General features: G+C 38.3%; 1 protein-coding gene across 5 annotated transcripts; it reads left to right on the top strand.

Annotated features, from left to right (window-relative positions):
- Window positions 1-330: 330 nt before the first annotated feature.
- Window positions 331-16,990, top strand: atp13a3 (ATPase 13A3). 5 transcript variants are annotated; one of them, XM_085927798.1, is made up of 34 exons: window positions 331-539; window positions 4,020-4,093; window positions 5,057-5,143; window positions 5,226-5,399; window positions 5,690-5,917; window positions 6,019-6,089; window positions 6,194-6,277; window positions 6,537-6,606; window positions 6,740-6,874; window positions 7,268-7,340; window positions 7,904-8,035; window positions 8,115-8,297; window positions 8,423-8,580; window positions 8,861-9,049; window positions 9,317-9,378; window positions 9,601-9,751; window positions 10,133-10,249; window positions 10,438-10,455; window positions 10,621-10,774; window positions 10,906-11,026; window positions 11,211-11,335; window positions 11,503-11,663; window positions 11,823-11,951; window positions 12,032-12,111; window positions 12,178-12,220; window positions 12,320-12,429; window positions 12,526-12,622; window positions 12,816-12,888; window positions 12,962-13,139; window positions 13,363-13,541; window positions 13,628-13,716; window positions 13,804-13,884; window positions 14,477-14,560; window positions 15,721-16,990. In XM_085927798.1, exons 3-34 carry the CDS (start codon window positions 5,093-5,095, stop codon window positions 15,910-15,912), a joined length of 3,792 nt encoding a protein of 1,263 aa, XP_085783924.1. In that variant the 5' UTR covers window positions 331-539; window positions 4,020-4,093; window positions 5,057-5,092; the 3' UTR covers window positions 15,913-16,990. The 5 variants fall into 5 exon arrangements, with proteins under 5 accessions (XP_085783924.1, XP_085783925.1, XP_085783929.1 ...); XM_085927799.1 differs by having other exon boundaries at window positions 4,020-4,107; XM_085927803.1 differs by having other exon boundaries at window positions 14,518-14,560; window positions 15,721-15,866.
- Window positions 16,991-18,736: the final 1,746 nt, after the last annotated feature.

The raw sequence follows: 18,736 nt of genomic DNA, 5'->3' as shown, positions 1-18,736 counted from the left end.
TGGGTTATCCAGTAATAATGGGAACATGCTTTCATAATGTGAAATAAAATCTTATCTGATTAGTCAATGATGAATAGCATGAATAGGATGTAGAAATTGCATGTAAATGTGGATAATATTTTGATGTTAATCAGTCAAAACGGGATTATGTAAATTATTCATAATTCACGCAATAATAATAATAATAATAATAATAATAATAATAATAATAACAAACATTTTAATAAAAAAAAAAAATGCATTGCCATGTTGCCTGCGTGTTTCTCAACGTTCTACTGTGACGTTATATACGTCACATCCTGCCGTGAGACTCACAGCCGGTTCAGGCCAGTTCACACGGCGCAAAAGTGGAGTGTCTCGCCGAGCCGATCCGAGCTGTCAACACAACACCGCCTGCCTCTCCACGGACATTGTGTCCACGCAACATTTTCCTCTCACACAGCTACATCTCTCGTTCAACTACGTTCCCCCCAAGATAACAGCTGCTCTTACTTCACTATGACTCGAAGGTGATCTTCAGCGTGTCCCGGTGGTTCTGGGTAAGTGGCAGCGATACTGCTGTCATTTTGACACATGTGTGCCAGTCGGCGTTTAGCTTCTGCTAAACGCTAAAAGCTCGCTACCGCAAGTCCGAGCTCATCGTGACAGCGACACGAGGATGGTGAAATACTAGATCGAGCCTATGGGTAATATTTTTGGTCGCGACATGATCAGGGTTGGAGCAGCCCGTTTTGGGTGGTGGGTCGACAGTCTGTTTTGGACAACGTTAGCCAGCTAGCTCGCTAACATAGCGTAGTCTTTCGCCCCCCCTTTTAAAAGCCCTTTTTGCTCGTCTCAGACTTGTGCTAAATTCTGTCAATCCTTATATTTGGCTTATTTCTTCTTGGTGTTTGGAATGTCTTCAACGTGAAATCACTTGATGGTTAACCAACGCAATTGCAAGCTTCAAAGGCTTCAACTATCATCAAAGATAATTCAAGTTTCAGTGGTTTATTAATCTTTATAGTTAATGTCACGGGATGAATGAAGTAGATACTTGTCATCTAAGCAAAATCAAGATATTGTTAACCTGCAAGCATAATTGTCCAAATCATTTTGAACTTAATGTTAAAATAACTATAAAAGGTATTCAAAAACCCTTTTCCCACGGTTTTCTGAGCCACAAAGTTTGTAGCAACTGGATTCTTCGGAAAATGCTAAATATCAACGTGACAATTATTTTTGTACAAGTAGTAATAATAACAGTCTGTTTACATCACTGAGTGTGGTTGGCGTGGTCAATCCATCTTGACAACGCTCCAAAATTTGGACATTTTTGGAAATTTGTGACATGGGATTTTATTTTAGGCGTTTGAAGTCATCATCCTATTTTTTAAGATAAAATTTCACTAAGACAACAGCTACTTGTCACATTGCTAATAATATTACGGGAAGCGTTTCCCCAGTTCTAATTAAGTTTATGTTCACACGGATGCCATCAGGCTGTAAAAGATAAATAATACAACACCAAAAAAAAAAAAAGCAGAGGTGTAACGAACCAAGAAAAATACTGCACAATACAATATACATGTGTTGTTTTTTTGCACTGGGGAAAAGATCATTCAATTAAGTTGTAAAGTTGTACAGCAGCTGAGCAAATCATGCAGGCTGTGCAAGGTCAAAGTGGAGGCATGCCATAAGCGTAACAGAACTAGTACGACGCATACCTTTGGTTCACAAGACTGGCTTTTTTAATACGTAATCTCACAAACACAATCTCTCTCTGCTATCTGTTGCCTTGTAGTTCAACCAGAGCACTAGAGCAACAGTGCGGAACATGACTGTGCAAAAATCTGTAGTCTACTAGTGCAAACAAAACTAGCAACATTATTAGCTCAAATTAAATACCAATCAGAGTTAACTCGCGCAAAATGACTCCAGCATATTTGGTTGACGTTGATTTTTCTTTTTACGTTTTGCCCTACCTGCGTTGAAATCTGTTTTGATTCACATCTTTAAGATCCGCATGTGTTTCTTTTTTTTGTTTTTTATTTTTCTCTACGATGTGATAGCAGAGATCTGTTGCGTCTGTGTCTATAGTTTATTGAAAAGGCAAAATTATAAATTTAAATTTTAAATGAAAAAGAATACAGAACAGAGAGGTTAGCTTATCGGCTTTGCCCTCGGCTGGTTCCTAATGTGACCTTTTTGCTAAATTAATTGCTCAGTTCTGCTTTACGGCAACATGCACTTTACGCAGGCTGCAACATTTGAGTATTATTACCAAGGGAATGTAGCATAGTTAATGTTTCATTTAAACTGCAGCCGCTGGTGTGTTTTGCGAATGTTTAGAAGACCTGCTTATCGACTTTGACGTTGCAATCTGGTGGTCATGATACCCAGATATCCAACTTGTCGTAATTTCCATAATTAAAAAGACAAATTCTATATCTTTAGGTATTTTAGAATTCCTGTGTAAACAAAAGCATTTGTGGGTCAATGACTGTAAAGGAAGGATGCCTACTAAAAGAAATAGTTTTGTTATCATCCTTTGCGCTTATCTTCTTAACCTATATATCTGCTATAATATTACAATGTGTAAAATTCATGACGAACTCTCATAAAACTGTGTAACAGACACATTTGGTTTAGCCATATTAAGTAACTTGCGCTTTTTTTTATTGAACCTGTCAATTGGTAAAACATTGTCTTGACCTCATCTGTGTCTGTCTCAACAAATACAGGAGAAACCTTTTAGTCAGAATTCAGGACAATATGAAACAGCTTTTCAGTTTTACAGTCCCCATTTATGGAACAGCCTGTTGGAGAACTTTGCCTGCAGAAGAGGATGTTCTTGATATTACAAACAGGCGTATGGAGAGTGTTGTCACTCTCAAATTGCTTTGGAATTGATTATTACATCGATTAATCAGATAATCGCACCCTAACCAATTCCCCATGACTTCAGTTAACTTTTTTTTATTTTTATTTTTATAAAAGTTGCTTTCCCTCTGACTTCATCTTAGACTATTTCCATTCATGAATCACACCCAGTTTAATATGTTTAATGAATCACTTCCCCCAGTCTAAGTTAAATGTCAAACTGTATTTGATTCCACCACTATTATTACTTTATGAATCCAGTTCGGCATGGAGGAAGAAAAACATTTAAAATACGTCTGAGGATAACATTTATTCATTCAAAAAACAAAAGGACTCCGTTACATTGTTTCAGCGACAATAGTGGATACATGGCATGGGAAAAAAAAGAAGCAAATTCAAACTGCAAGCAGGGGAGCCACAACTTTGAGCAAGACGAAACAGTGTGTCCATGTTTAGATGGCAAAAGTGGTTTAGTCTGTCAGGCAGAAAGGTAGGTGGTGGATTTTGGATTTTTTCTTTTTTCCTTTTGCTAAAGCCTGTCATGATAAACGACATGATTGGCCCTTGACGGGAGCAAAGCTTTGCTATTATGGCCCAAGAATAGGAGGGGAAGTGATAAAGAAAGCACATGGACTGAGCAGCATGATGATAACAAAATGCATTTTCCTCCAAATGCTTCCATGAATTATGGACTTTGTCATTATGTCATGGCTCATTGTTTCCCCTTTCCTTTTCGTGGCTCTGCTTAAAAACAGTACAGAAAGGTAGAGGTCTTTGTGTCACATATACACAAAGTAATGCTTAGCACTGCTGAAAGAAATATTTTTGTGCTTAAATGAAAAAAAACTCCTTTGCACGATTTATACTCTCTGATGTAGATGCACTGAGAAGAAAACTGTTTTTTTTCTCCCCCTACTTTTGAGGTGTATGTTCAAATATTGCAAATCGCGAGCCTCAAGCATATTCTACATATTATTATTATTATTATTATTCTTTGTGTTCAGCGCCATGTGTATTATTTTGCTCTGCACACTCCATATTTCTCGTCAGTTCTTAATTGTTTGTGTTTGTAATGGGTCCCCATTGAAAAACATTTCAATATACCTTAATTGTCATTTTCATCAGGGTGATTTTTGTGATTCTATTTGTTCCTGTAGGGTTCCAGGTTGGTGTGGGAAGAGCAAGCTATCTGCAGGAGACCACCTGGGGCAGTTTGTCCTAGGCTCTCAAGGTAGACACAGAAAGGTGGTACATTTGTCTCTAGACCTTCTCTTAAACTGAGACAAACATTAAAATCTACACTTTTTTTCCTTCCAACCTTGCTATATTCGATTTCCATTTCGTTTTACAATAGCTTCTGGCGTTACAAGCCCTGTTGACAGAGTAGCTTATTCAAGTTAGACCTGTTTAGTTTACCTATTGAATATACGTGAATGTTTGTCAGGAAGCCAACAATATACAGTAGCACCTACTTAACGTTTTGACAATTCGGAAAGACACAAATTAACTTCTTTGTTCTTAAACGCACTCCCTTGCTGTTCTTCTTGCTCATGAGAGGTAGCATTTGTTGTCTTTGTTTTTGACAGCAAACAATAACATTGTGCTGATCTTTGCTCCTCTGATCTCTTGGCTGCTAACACTACAGTCATTTATTCTGGTCTTTACAGTGCTCCGAATTTTCTTCATTAGTTAGTGTTGTTTTCACGCAATCAAAATCTGCTGTATTATTTAATCATGGACTAACTGCAAGTACAAATGCATATGGGGAAGTTACAAATCACTTGCCTCTTGTAGGATAAATAAAGTTGTCTAAATCTGAATCATAGATATCATTAGATGATTCAAGGGTTTAAAGTATGTGCTTTCCTAGTACTAGTGGGCTTCTGTTGTCCAATACTCGGAAGGGTTTGGCCCAAAGCAAAATATTCCGCTGGCTGCCACACCGCCCACCCATGTAATGTTGAGTTGATAAGATCAGCTATGGGTGGGAGAGGCAACAGTGGTGCTTTACGTACTTCAGGTCAGGCCTGGTTGGTGGAACTGGTGTATTTCTCGCTGTGCTGTTTACTTTTCCTTCTATAGTTAATGAGAAACCTCAGTCTATAAACAATAACTGCCTTTATATATTATATATACATATAATGAGTAACCACAATACCTTAAACTGATTAGACAAATATTTTTGTCTCTGCAGTGACAAAGGAGGGTGCTTTGCATTCAGCTTTGAATCATGGAGAAGGAAGACTTAAAGGTCCTCAACAAGGGGGAAGATGAAGAGATGGTGAGTATCCTTAATTGATATGTCAACGTGCAAATTGTTTCATGTTTTATATCGTGCCCTTCTTTCTACTTCTACTTTGAAGGAGTTGCAAGGCTACCGATTGTGCCGCTGGAGACTGGCACTGGTGGGTCTTGGGGTACTCTGTACGGGGGGCTTCCTACTCCTGCTGCTCTACTGGATGCCAGAGTGGTGCGTCAAGGCCACTTGCATCCCTACCACAGCCCGTGATGCCGAAGTGGTGTTGCTGCGTTCTACGGTGTGTAATTTATTTTTTTTGCAAAAGGTGGAGGTGTACAAAGGAGCACTGTTAATGTCACATCGGTGGGAAAAAAAAAATCCTCTTATTATCAGAGAAAAGGGCTATTGTACTTGAATTCATGTCCAGTGTTGTGTAAGGTTCTCACTTACTTTGGAGCAGACAGCGATAGGGCCAGAGAACATGAACAATTTATTGTTGATTATCTGGATAGAAAATTGAGCAAAACTTTACAAACGTGCACACGCTGTAATTAGCTGCATATCGCTAAAAGTTGTACTTTTAACTAGGATGAATTCCGGCGCTGGTTCCTGGCTAAGGTTCGAGTGATTCTAGCCCCAGGAAGCAACCCCTTCCACAACCTGGAGACCCAGACCACCTCCCCTTCCCCGTCCCCCCCTCCTTTTTCCTTCTCCTCTTCCTCTTCATCTTTAGCCAATGGAGACACTCACCACTCTTCTCATGAGATCCCCGCTCAGGAGCTCATCAGAAGATATGTGGAATGCCCACCCACCAAGGTAGGACAAAGCTTTGTCTTCTCTGCGCACGCCATTCATACACATAAGTGATGTTACATTTTCTGCAAATGTCATCTTCTCTCCCCATTTCTGTCTTTCAGATACATTATTTTACCCTACACAGCACAAAATATTATTGGAACGATAGAGTGCAGAACTTTGAAGTTTTAACGTAAGTATTCTTCCATCTGCATTTTTTTTTTTTTTTTAAATTGATTTCTTTTTGACATGACCTATGTAGTCAATTTTGTATGCTGCTATGACTTTATTCGACAGAGGCCTGGATGATCTCAATGTTACCGCTGCTTCTCTCCACTCAGAGCACAGCAAAGGCCTAACCAGGAACGAGCAAGAGTACAGGTAATATCTGAATTACAAACATACTTTTGCTGGTTCTCTTAAGACCTATCGTGTCCTTAAAAGGATGCCAAGTGAAAAACATTTTGAACAACAATATGTTGAAAACACACCAAGTAGCACTTGTATTATCTGAGTTTGGCCATGGGACCTTTGCAAGCTGAGTCGTGATTGGTCGTTACTTGAGCCCCCTGAGCAACTGATGTCATTTTCGGTCGATAGCAAGTGGCAAAATGATTTTTCATTGGTTTATATATTGTAGGAGACTGTTTTTTGGATTGAATGAAATTGAAGTGAAAGTGCCTTCTGTTTTCAAGCTGCTTATCAAAGAGGTAAGACCCATAAGGATGTTTTAATCTTATTTCAGCTGTAAAAATGTCCAAATTCAGAATTACAATTCTTATATTTTTCTATCATTGCAGCACAAGTCTATCTAACGTCTTGTCATTTTCTTTTTTTCTATAGGTCCTTAATCCGTTCTATATCTTCCAACTCTTCAGTGTGATATTGTGGAGTGCCGACGAATATTACTATTATGCTATTGCCATTGTTATCATGTCCTTAATATCCATAGCTACCTCTCTATATACCATCAAAAAGGTAAGCTTGTGGAAATTTTATAACACATAATAACATTGTGTCAAACTCAATCCAAGAACAAAGTGTGCTTGATTCAGGTTATGAAATATTGGACTTTGTCAACTAGCTTATCAAAGGCAAGGTAATCGGCAGAAAAGAAACAAGGCGAACTCTTAGTGCAATCTCTAGCACAGTGATTCTCAACTAGTTGGTCTAGTAAAAAAAGTGAGTCTCAGATTCATAATGATCATAATCATAATTATCTCTTTTCAGTGTTGCTATAAATTCCACTACTGGTGGGGTGGTTACCGTCATACTTTGCGCTTAATACTTAGGGGTTCTGTACTTTTGTGATTTAGATTTTTTTAATGAAAAGGCAGTTTCAAACAAAGTTTTCCTCTCTCCATTCTCTAGCAATACGTCATGCTTCATGATATGGTGGCAGCTCACAGTATTGTTCGTGTATCTGTATGCCGAGCCAATAATGGTTTGTATTTTATTTTTTCAACCCAATATCTGCCGATAACTTTTGGCATTATTGGTAAAAGTTGTACTATATGTGTTGTACATTATACATTTGGAATATGGCTGCAGCTATTTTTTTACTTTATTAATTCACAGGCATCAGCCAAAATTCTCTACTTTTCTAATACTAATTTATAAAAATAATTTGTAAAAAAATAAATAAATAACTCCCACTTGTGTGGATTGACTAATAGCATACAATCTATAATTGTATCATAGGAGGTGGCTGTGATTTTATCTATTATTGCTTTGATTAATCAGATACAATTGTATTTTGCAAATAAATGTTTTTTCAATGGTTCTTTAGTTTTAGTTAATTTATTGTTTAACAATAACACAAAATTAAATAACTGCTCAGCAATATCACATTATAGGGAGTGATGTTATACTAAAATGCAAAGTTCTACTTATTTGAGACTGCTTCAGGTTCAGCTACATGTTAATAACAGGTTATTCACCCTATGACTGTGACTAGGGATTATTTTCACATTTTGATTAAATGGACAATTTATTCTTTTATGGCAGATATTGAAGAAATTATGTCTACTGATTTGGTGCCTGGGGATGTAATAGTCATCCCCAGCAATGGGACCATTATGCCATGTGATGCCGTGCTGGTCAGCGGCACCTGCATTGTCAATGAAAGCATGCTTACAGGTCAGAAACAGAATTTGGTATTTAAAAACCACTGGCCAAATCTAATGCCATGTGCTGATACCGGTCTACCCTTCCACAGGTGAAAGTGTTCCAGTGACAAAGACCAACCTTCCAAACCAGTTGCCAGGGGAGAGCGGCGATGAGGCTTTGAGTGCCTATAGCATAGAGGAGCATAAGAGACACACACTCTTCTGTGGAACTAATGTCATCCAGACACGTTTTTACACTGGTGAACTGGTCAAAGCTGTAGTAGTCCGCACAGGTAGGCGTGTGCTACCCTTAAATAGTAGTTTGATGAACATGGTTTTAGTATTTTGAAGTCTAATTTGATAACTCAGAAGATAGTGTCCATTGACATATTTGAAACTATAAACTTATGTCACTTAGGCTTCAGCACAGCCAAAGGCCAGTTGGTACGCTCCATCCTATACCCCAAACCCACCGACTTCAAGCTGTACCGTGATGCCTACCTTTTTCTGTTGTGTCTGGTGGGCGTGGCTGGGATTGGCTTTGTCTACTCCATCGCCCTTAGCATTGTGAACAAGGTAATCTTTGCCAAAATAAAGCTGGAGAGCTTTGGACCTTTTATGAAACAAAAACATTCTCACTGCTGTGGTTCTAAACATTCATATGAATACAGATTTATATAATATGGACACAATGCTTGCCACAGATTCATTTGTTTACAAAACTTTAGTTTATTTGATTAGTTTAGTGTGGATATGTTAACACTTGAACTTCAATGACCCCCTCTAAAAAAAGGCCAGATACGTTATGTGCCAAGTACTAGTAGTTGAGTTAAAAAAAAGACTCATGTCTTCCCAGGTGCCAGCCAAGACCATCATCATTGAATCCCTGGACATTATTACCATCACGGTTCCCCCGGCGCTGCCCGCAGCCATGACAGCTGGTATTGTGTATGCCCAACGACGCCTTAAAAATATTGGCATTTTTTGCATCAGTCCTCAAAGGATTAATATTTGTGGGCAGATCAATCTGGTCTGCTTTGACAAGGTGAGTTACCAAGCTTTGTTTTTGTTCTCATATTTTCTTTTCTTTAGCTATGGGTTATTAAAATGCTAAACATTTTGCACAACAGTCATTTGACAGCCAGGAATTCTCATCTAAATAATTATTTTATTGGATTTACTTATCTCTTGCTACGGCTTATTACAATGCTAAAGGTAGAAGATTATTTACCCAAATCATGTGCCATTATCTCTTGCTGTGGGTTATTAAAATGCCAAAAGTAAATGATTATGTACCTCAATCTTGTGCCAGACAGGAACTCTTACGGAAGACGGTTTAGACTTATGGGGAGTCCAAAGAGTAGAGAATGGCAGGTAAGGTCATACTATCCTGCATAAACTTATTAAAATATTGTTTGGTGCCCTCCTGGTCATCTGCAATACATATTACATTAGTGATGGAGGGGAGAAGATTATTGCTGCTAAAGGAGGGTGAAGTAGCTCATAAATCTATATGATAAATATGAGTCATGACCACAATACAGTATAGTATATTCATTTATTTATTTGATCCTCCTTTATTTTTTACCTTTTCAGTTTCCTGCAATCAGATGAAAAAGCCTCCAAGGAAAATCTAGTAAAGTCCCAGTTTGTTGCTTGCATGGCCACGTGCCATTCTCTTACCAAAATAGAAGGCCAGTTGTCTGGAGATCCACTGGACCTCAAAATGTTTGAGGCTACTGGTTGGGTAAGTTCAGTAGTTACAAAATGGTCCACACAATACAATTCAAAACAATATTTTATATGGAGAAGTGAGACCCAGCCAGCCACTACGGCATCACTAAGCCATGCAGACATTTAATACTAGACACTTGGGGTAGCACATTGTCCCCAAACTGACATGATGTGGTGATCGTTGTTTGAATTAGAAGCATAGTTTTTATGATATGATACAATATGCAGGAATAATTAAGACTGGAATAAAACGACATGATCATTTCTCATTTTCCCTCAATTTGTTAGTTAATACTGGATAGCCTGCTGCAATCATGGCCTGAAACATCTATAATTGCCAAATCAAGAGAAACATTGTCGAATCTAGATCATAAATTCCAATCTGTCCCTTTAGATCCTGGAGGAAGCCACTGAAGAAGAAACAGCTCTCCACAATCGCATCATGCCGACTGTGGTTAGACCCACAAAGCAGCTGTTGCCCTCGCAGCCACCATCAACAGAGCAGGACATGGTAAATAATGCAATTCCTTGAGGGATGCTTGTGATAAGAGATCCCAAAGAGCCCACAATGTGTAGGAAATACAACACTACATTTAGGCTTGGTGAATCTGATTACATTTTTCTGCTGAACAGTCATAAAAAAAACCCTCAACATATTTTCTTTCTAATGACTGTTCTTCTGTCCTTTTCACATTCTAGGAGCTTTATGACCTGCCTGTAAGTAGTGTTTTTTTTTTTTAAGAGAGATCAAATTCCTTTTTGTCTTATTTCTAGTTTTCCTGGGAATTATTAACCTATAAAAATGTTTTATGACAGGAGCAAAATTTGTTTTAATTAACTTTAAAAAAAAAAGCTAATCTGATTTGTTTTTTCTTTGTGTAGTCTCAATATGAGATAGGTATTGTGCGGCAGTTTCCATTTTCCTCTGCACTCCAGAGGATGAGTGTGGTTGCTCGCCTGTTAGGAGAGAAACGTATGGATGCATACATGAAGGGGGCACCGGAGGTGGTGGCTCGCCACTGCAAGACCGAAACCGGTGAGCTTTATTTACTTTAGGTTGTCACTAGATTTTACCTTTCCAATATTATTATTATTATTTTTTTACCTGATTGCTTCCCCATAAATAGAAAAAGCAATTCTCTTCATTTACTCACTATATTTTTATAGTGCCAGATAATTTTGCAGAGGTTTTGGAGGGTTATACCAAGCAAGGCTTCAGAGTAATAGCTTTGGCTCATCGTCGTCTTGAATCCAAACTCACTTGGCACAAGGTCCAGAATGTAAACAGGTATAGTGCCTTGGTAATTTACAAACGTGTAATTTAGCTGGATTTGTTTTGCACTGCTGAAAAATAAGTACGATAATCAATTATCTTTATATATTGTATTTAGACACAGCGCGTAATATTTTATTTATTGAAGGAAAACGTGTTTGCGACTGAGACAAAATATGTATATCTCTTCATAAACTAGAGATCACATCGAGACAAATATGGAGTTCCTGGGTTTAATAATCATGCAGAATAAGTTGAAAACCGAAACGCCGGCAGTGCTGCAAGATCTCCACAGAGCCAACATTCGTACTGTCATGGTTACAGGTAAGAATGAAGTCCTGGACACCTATGCGGATCACCATAGCAAAATAAAAAGGCAACAATGTGGTTTCATACATTTTTGTAATACATATGTATATATCAGAAAGGTGACATAAAAATCATATGTCACTACGACCACTCCATTAATCTTAAAATGTTTACATTTTTAGGCGATAACATGCTGACAGCCATCTCTGTGGCTCGGGACTGTGGAATGATCCTTCCTCAGGACACGGTCATCATTTCAGATGCCATCCCCCCACATGATGGACTGACTGCCAGAATCACATGGAGGTGTGCTGACAAGCCAAGTATGGGTGTACATCTTGAGGTGAGACAACTGGAAAAACATGCACAAATGACCTGCTTAGTGAAATACAATATTTATTTTTTTGCTGTTAGATTTGAAGGTTTTGTTCAAATGTTATTGCTGAAAAAATGGATCCCAAAAAGCTGTGAAGTGTTCATCCACATGTAACTACTGTTTTAGGACGTGAGCATCAGCCTGGATGATGCATGTACTGTAAATGAGCCCAAACAACAAGATCGTTTCCATTTTGCCATGAACGGAAAGTCATTTGCAATCATCTCGGAGCATTTCCCAGACATGCTTCCAAAGGTGTGACTTCTTGCCAGAGGGACTACTGTGTATTTGAAGACGATTAATTTCTAATAACCTTTTGTATAATCATTTTAAAGTTGGTGCTACATGGAACAGTGTTTGCCAGAATGGCCCCGGATCAGAAAACTCAACTCATTGAGGCATTACAGGATGTGGAGTAAGTATAAAAATATTTGCATTGTGTAAATAGAGCTAGTGTAAAATAAGCTTTTCATTTTCTCAGATACTTTGTGGGAATGTGTGGAGATGGAGCAAACGACTGTGGAGTAAGTTGCAGGCCTTTTGAGTTCATATAAGAGTGACAATGATAAACATACATTTTATTCAACCTAAATATTTGCCATTCTGCATTTTTTCCCCCTCAGGCGTTGAAAAGAGCTCATAGTGGCATCTCTTTGTCAGAGCTCGAAGCTTCTGTGGCCTCTCCATTCACCTCCAGAACGCCCAATATCTCATGTGTCCCAAGCCTCATCAGGTTGCTTTTCATATTTCAAATTTATTTTTACAGTTGCTTGACGTTTCTTTAATGTCTAGGATAGCAAACTAACAAGTGCTCTCTGGCTTTTTACAGGGAGGGCCGTGCTGCTCTCATCACCTCCTTTTGTGTATTCAAGTTCATGGCCCTTTACAGCATCATCCAATACATTAGTGTCACTCTCCTGTACTCCGTAAGTAACGCTCTTCTGCTCACAATCATCTGCCCATAGGCAGGGGTACTGCAAATTGAAAATAGTATATTAGGTTAACCATGCACCCCCGTAGAATCCAATTTTCTCTGGCTTTGGGTACCCCTGCCTGTGGGAGTCTCGGGAAAAGCAGTGAACTGTTTCCTAAAACACAAATGTTCTCTTTTCCACTCAGATTCTCAGTAACCTTGGAGATTTCCAGTTTCTTTTCATCGATATAGCCATCATCCTTGTCGTTGTCTTCACCAGTAAGTTTTGGAGAAAATGGGTTTAAGAAAGTAAAGAGTGATGTTTATTGGTGGCTGATTTCTCCTTTTTCAGTGAGTCTGAACCCGGCATGGAAAGAACTAGTTGCACATCCTCCTCCATCGGGCCTGATCTCAGGGCCTCTGCTCTTATCTGTACTGAGCCAGATAATCATCTGCTTTGGCTTCCAGATGCTTGCGTTTTTTTGGGTCCAAATCCAGCCTTGGTACACCATCTGGACACCGCTTTCAGAGTGAGAACATGACAACACTCGTGATCAGGGTGTACTTGGCAATTGTTTTAATAATATAATTACCACCCCTTTAATGTGCTGGAAAAACCTACAAATATTGTTGAAAGAACTTGAAATTTGAATTGGTAAATGATGTTGTGTTAATTGTTGAATGTATAAAAAAATTAGGAATGTACACATTTTCATATTTGAAGGCTCAGTAGCCATCTCCTTGTTCTTTCAGTGCCTGCAACGTGTCTTCACACACAAACATGTCCAACCTCAATGGAACTGAAGTTGATGACCACAACATCCAAAATTATGAGAACACCAGCCTTTTCTATGTTTCCTGCTTCCAGTACCTTTTGGTTGCCATTGTCTTCTCAAAGGGCAAACCTTTTAGGCAACCAAGCTATAAGAATTGTACGATTGTCACTTCTAAACAATCACACATTGCAAATAGTTGGATATTTGCGTAACAGTATCTTTCCTTGATATGCTTCTTCCAGGGCCTTTTGTCGTGACTGCTTTGATTTTGTACATGTTCCTCCTCACCAACATGTTCTACCCTGCTGAAGCCATCGATAAATTTCTACAGGTAATAGCGTCAGAATGATCAGACTGCATAAATAAAAGGAGATACTTGTCGAAACATTTTTTATTTTTTTTATTTTGGTCTTCACAGATTGTTTGTGTTCCTCTTGATTGGAGACTAAAACTCGTGCTTGTCATCGCGGCCAACGCTGTCGTGTCAGTTGTGGTAGAGGTAAGACTCGTGAACCAATATGGTAACTACTGGTTGTTTTCTCATGGAGAGTTTTTTTTCCCCCCCCACTCATGCAATGTCCTCATTGTTGTCTCATTCCCTTGACAACATGATTGTTCAATATGTTAAAAAATGTAACTTGTTTTTTTTTTTTAGACTCCCGCTCATATTTATCAGGAAGATTTGCGTTTCAGTAGAAAATAATTATTCATTGCTCTTGAAGTGCATGACAATTAATGGATAGTCTATGAATTGTTGCTTTGCTCAGTGGAGCAGTTTTTACTGAGCTTCCTAACACTTGGCTGCCTTCGCATACACGCCGTGCTTAGCATACACCCGAGATCGTACTGTTTTGCTGACTACAATCAAACAAAATAATTTGACTTGATCAAGAATTGCACTAATTGTCAATGTTTGTGACCTCATACGCCTGCGCATTTTCCTTTCGTTATTGTGGGTTTTGCCCAAAATTATGACTAATTGCAAAAATTCAAAGGTAAAAAGATGAGGCCCTGCAAAGGAAAAATATTCAACACTACATGAAATCAAATTAGCCTCTCTGTAATTCTGTCCCCTGCCCACTGCGCCACAGACCTTCATCATTGACATCATCTTATGGAAGTTTGTGTTCAGCAGAGACAAGCAGGGCATGGCTCCTGCTGCCCCACCACCACAGGTTGGAAAAATCTGGCATCTCCTTTCCTAGCCCTTTCATTTTCCGTCTGTGTGGTGTTCCCTCCCCCATTTTGTTTTTGGCACATCATGATCAACAGTGATAACTTGGCGGTGGTCAATTTACCAAGACTTTTTTTCCCCCCTTGGACTTATGAATTCATACCCGCCTGCTCTCTAAGTCTGCTACCCTCCCGTTGCACCTTGCTAGCCTCAAAGCTCTATTTGCTGCATTTGTCTCTTTGCTCCGTAGTACGAGTGCTTATCTAATTCTCTCAACAGTAAGTTACACACCTCAGTGAAATGTGTTTGAAGAAGGCTAATCATCAATGTCTTCACCAATATGTTTGCTGTTTATATCAAGATTTGCTGTGAAAATCACATTTTATCTGTTACTCCATTCGCTTTTTTTGTTGAAGTTTTAAGGATTGCGTTGAACAAAAACTCATAGCAAACTCCTTTAAACTGCCATGCTCAATTTTGTTCTGAAGTGCATGCAAACCTGTTGTAGTCAAATAGTAGGATGCTTATTGCCTAAAGCGTTACAAATGTATTAGATCATAAAGGGAAACAATATCCATTTGGCCAAAATATTGCTTCTATTATTGGCTGAAGATACAAATTACAGAAATCACTGCTAACTTATGTGGAATGCATTTCAGGTTGGTCCACACAATGAAAGAAGACTGAAGAATTAATTATACTTGCAACTGTTTCATTGCAAGCACATAAAGCCCAAAACATTTGAGATACTGCCCCAATAAATTGATTGGGATGACTTTCTGATGTTAGCTGCAAGCTGTTCTCACCAGAAATATTAAAAAAATGAAATTTTATTCTTTGTGGCGCGTCTGTATATTGAGTTTCACCTTTTAAATTGAAATGCTGGAACAGATCAAGGTTTTTTTTTTATATTTTAATTCCATTCACCTGATATTAAGAGGTGTATTTTAAGAGGTACATTTTGATCGTTTTGGGCAATATTTTCTCACAAGACTAAAGCATTCATTAGAGAGTTGATGCATGCAAATGAGTATGTCTGTGTCTCCTATGATTGGAAATATTTTAGAAAAACTCCACAATGTATAACAGGATGAAATTCTCCCATTTGATTTCATTTTCTGAAATTAATATTCTATCTGTGTGGGCTTGTGGACATTTCAGAAAGGCTTTGACCTGTTGTCAGCAGACAAGTGTCTGTGCTGCCCAAACAAGGTGACCCGCAAGGCTCGCTACATGCATCTGGCCCAGGAGCTCAGCGTGGACCCTGACTGGCCCCCAAAACCAACCACGACTACTGAAGCCAAAGCCTGCCCTGAAAATGGTTCCTCTTATCAAATGAAGAGCATTTCCTAGCATCGCAAAGTCCTGACAATTAACACATTTCATACAGGAACTATCAGCAAAAAGTATGTTTGCACATTAACTTATTGAAGCGCTCACTTGATTTCTGCTTGTCACTGGTCTTGAAGGTATAATAATCTAGTTTAAAAAAAAAAAAAAAAAAGAAATCAACCACTCAAACACATTTGAATGATGACAAGACGTCTGCTTGAGCCACTTGCTGGCTGGGGTCTTAAGTCAATGAAATGAAATGAAATAATTTTACCCTAAAATTGGAAGTGAAGCTTGGCAAAAGGGTTAGATTTTATTTCCAGGTAATATTTGGAGATTCATATGCATATATTGGAAGCCTAATTGTATTTTTAAGGATTGCAGGCAATTGCTGTATTAAGCTTCAGACTATGAAAGTGCCCGATGACATATTGGAATCGTGGAAATATATTTCATGACAAAGAGTAATTAAGCGTATACTACTGGAGAGCTTTTTTTCCACCCAGTCCATCACCTAGAGTTCACTATAGAGTTCACTTTTTTGTCATAGATTTGTCACTCCGTTTTTGTTTTAGGGGCATTTATTTATTAACTGGGTTGCATGACTGGCTGTTGGTGGTCTGCTGCATGTCCTGCTTGCTACTGTGTCGTAGTCACTAACAAGCCTGTGCAGTCAATGTTACATTTTAAAAAGGGCGTCCACAGTTTCTATACACTTCCATTTTGCTTTTCTCGGGTATCATTTGGATAGATGGCTATCTGCTTTTGTCATTTTAGACTTCACAATTTCTGTAAGCGGATCATATCATTTTCCCCCATGTCATGCTAACTGACATTGAAATTGCCACCTGGCAAGTTTGCCTGGAACCGGCTGCAGTTCACTCCAATTCACACTTGTCCGGATGCTTTCTCTGCCTTTGCGCAAATGCCAGCTCTAGGAGTTTGGTGTTTTCATCAGTGATGGTCGTAACAGAAGACCTTACACTCTGATTTGTTGAGGACAAATTCTGTTTTGAAAAAACATTTTCTGGATTTAGTTATACTAAGCGCTGGAGGGGTGTTCACAGCCGTTAAACTTTTCTGAGAAGCACGGAACTGCAGTCGGGGAGTAAAAATAACTTGTATCACTGGACAAAGGAACGCTATTAGAAAAACTACAAAGCCCAGTCCTTCTCTTTATTCATCCTTGCTAATAATTAAGTCAGTGTGAGGGCCTTTAAAAGCAATTCAATATTGAATAAATACGTCTTTATTTATATTGCACTTTCACAACAGATTTTGTCGTAACAAATCGCGTCACAGCACATGACCTACTCAAGAATTCAGCACAGTGAACACTGATAAATGACTTTCTGGACAGTGTGAGACAATTAGTCTATTCTTGAAACCAGCCAGCAGTGGAAGTTGTGCAAATGACATTTTGATGTCATGCCACCAACAACCAGCCTCTGAGACTGAAGTGTTATCCCTAATTTTTGAACATGACTTTTGCTGTGCTGCATTTAGCTACTGACAAGTGTGATCATAAATCTAGTCTAAAACTCAAAATATGTCGTCCTCTCAATGGCAAAATGTGGCCAAGTCAAGACGTTTATGCTGCATGTTTGCGAGATGCTTAAATGCCTTTGCGCCATTACTACAAACAACGATAAAATTGTTCAATTGTGCATTGGGAATGTTACTCCGAAGATATAAAATATTTTGTTTTATGTTTTTTTTTTTGTTTTTTTTTTACTTTACAAAAAGAAAAAGCTTTGCTCAACCCTGCAAAAAAACTCTTCCCATGGAAGAATGATTAAAGGTGCAATGCTTATGCGTTCTGCATCTCATCAGCCTACTGCTTTGCTACATTGAATCCATTTGTCAACCACACATAAAGAGGCTTTTATAAGGTCAATGTAATCTTTTCAATGCACTTTTATTTTTAAAATCAACGCTCCTTCCAAGAACTCTATGAATAAATGTACCATTTTGGAGGCAGCACTTTTTTTTATCTGCCAACAGTGTGCTTAAATTAGCTGGCTATATCGCTATTTGTGGTTATATGTAGATTGTTGCATACCAAACCGGGTTGCACTGCATCAAATTCAAGGCGCTAATTATTTACGGAATACTAAGACTCTACTTTCTAGGCTCAAAAACAAGGACACAAAACTGTAGAATGTAAGAAGTAATTCTTTCTGAGGTTCACAGACGTCTACTTTTATTCATTTTGTTTCAGTGACCGACCCAAAAAAAGTCAATATACTCATGCAACAGGGTTGTGAAAATGTCGCTGCTACCATTCATAACGTGTAGCGGATGTACCTACTCAATTTTTGTCCAGTACAAGCAGCATGTCAAACTTATGGAAAGTGCTGACGATGCTCACGAAAGCCATTGTGACCAGTTCTGTTTTGATAAATTAATTCTTTTGTTATGTATGCAATGTCACAGTAGTTGGGATTATTTTGCCTGCTTGCAAAATGATTCAGTAACCAGGCCAAACTTTTTGATGGGGGGGACCTGATGTGCCCAAGCTTTTTAATATTTGCCACTTATGGCACAAATCTATTGTTATGGAGACAGCAACAACTATTATTGTTTTCAAACTTTTTTTTTTTTTTACCTTGATTGGTTATTTGAGAAATGGAATAAGATGCATAGACATTCTCTATATGGTAATTCCATTTGAACTGAACAAGTGTTGACTATAATACAAAAAGTTGGATTATGTCTATTACAATTTGGGATGTACATTTTCTGTGTGCATAAAAATCGGAAAATATTGTGATCGAAAAATATATAGATTTTTGGACTATTAAGGGCTAGTGTTGTGGTACTTTTTTTTATACAATCAAGTGAT

The sequence above is a fragment of the Syngnathus leptorhynchus genome, chromosome 13 (assembly GCF_054491065.1).
Source record: "Syngnathus leptorhynchus isolate UIUO chromosome 13, UIUO_Slep, whole genome shotgun sequence".
NCBI lineage: Eukaryota > Metazoa > Chordata > Actinopteri > Syngnathiformes > Syngnathidae > Syngnathus > Syngnathus leptorhynchus.
This window is presented reverse-complemented; position numbering and strand designations above follow the sequence as displayed.

Excerpts from the sequence above, each read along its gene's own strand:
- atp13a3 (XM_085927798.1), top strand. The coding sequence starts at position 5,093 with ATGGAGAAGGAAGACTTAAAGGTCCTCAACAAGGGGGAAGATGAAGAG. Across the intron at positions 5,400-5,689 it reads TGGTGTTGCTGCGTTCTACG|GATGAATTCCGGCGCTGGTT; the intron begins GTGTGTAATTTA and ends ACTTTTAACTAG. Across the intron at positions 12,112-12,177 it reads GAGGCATTACAGGATGTGGA|ATACTTTGTGGGAATGTGTG; the intron begins GTAAGTATAAAA and ends TCATTTTCTCAG.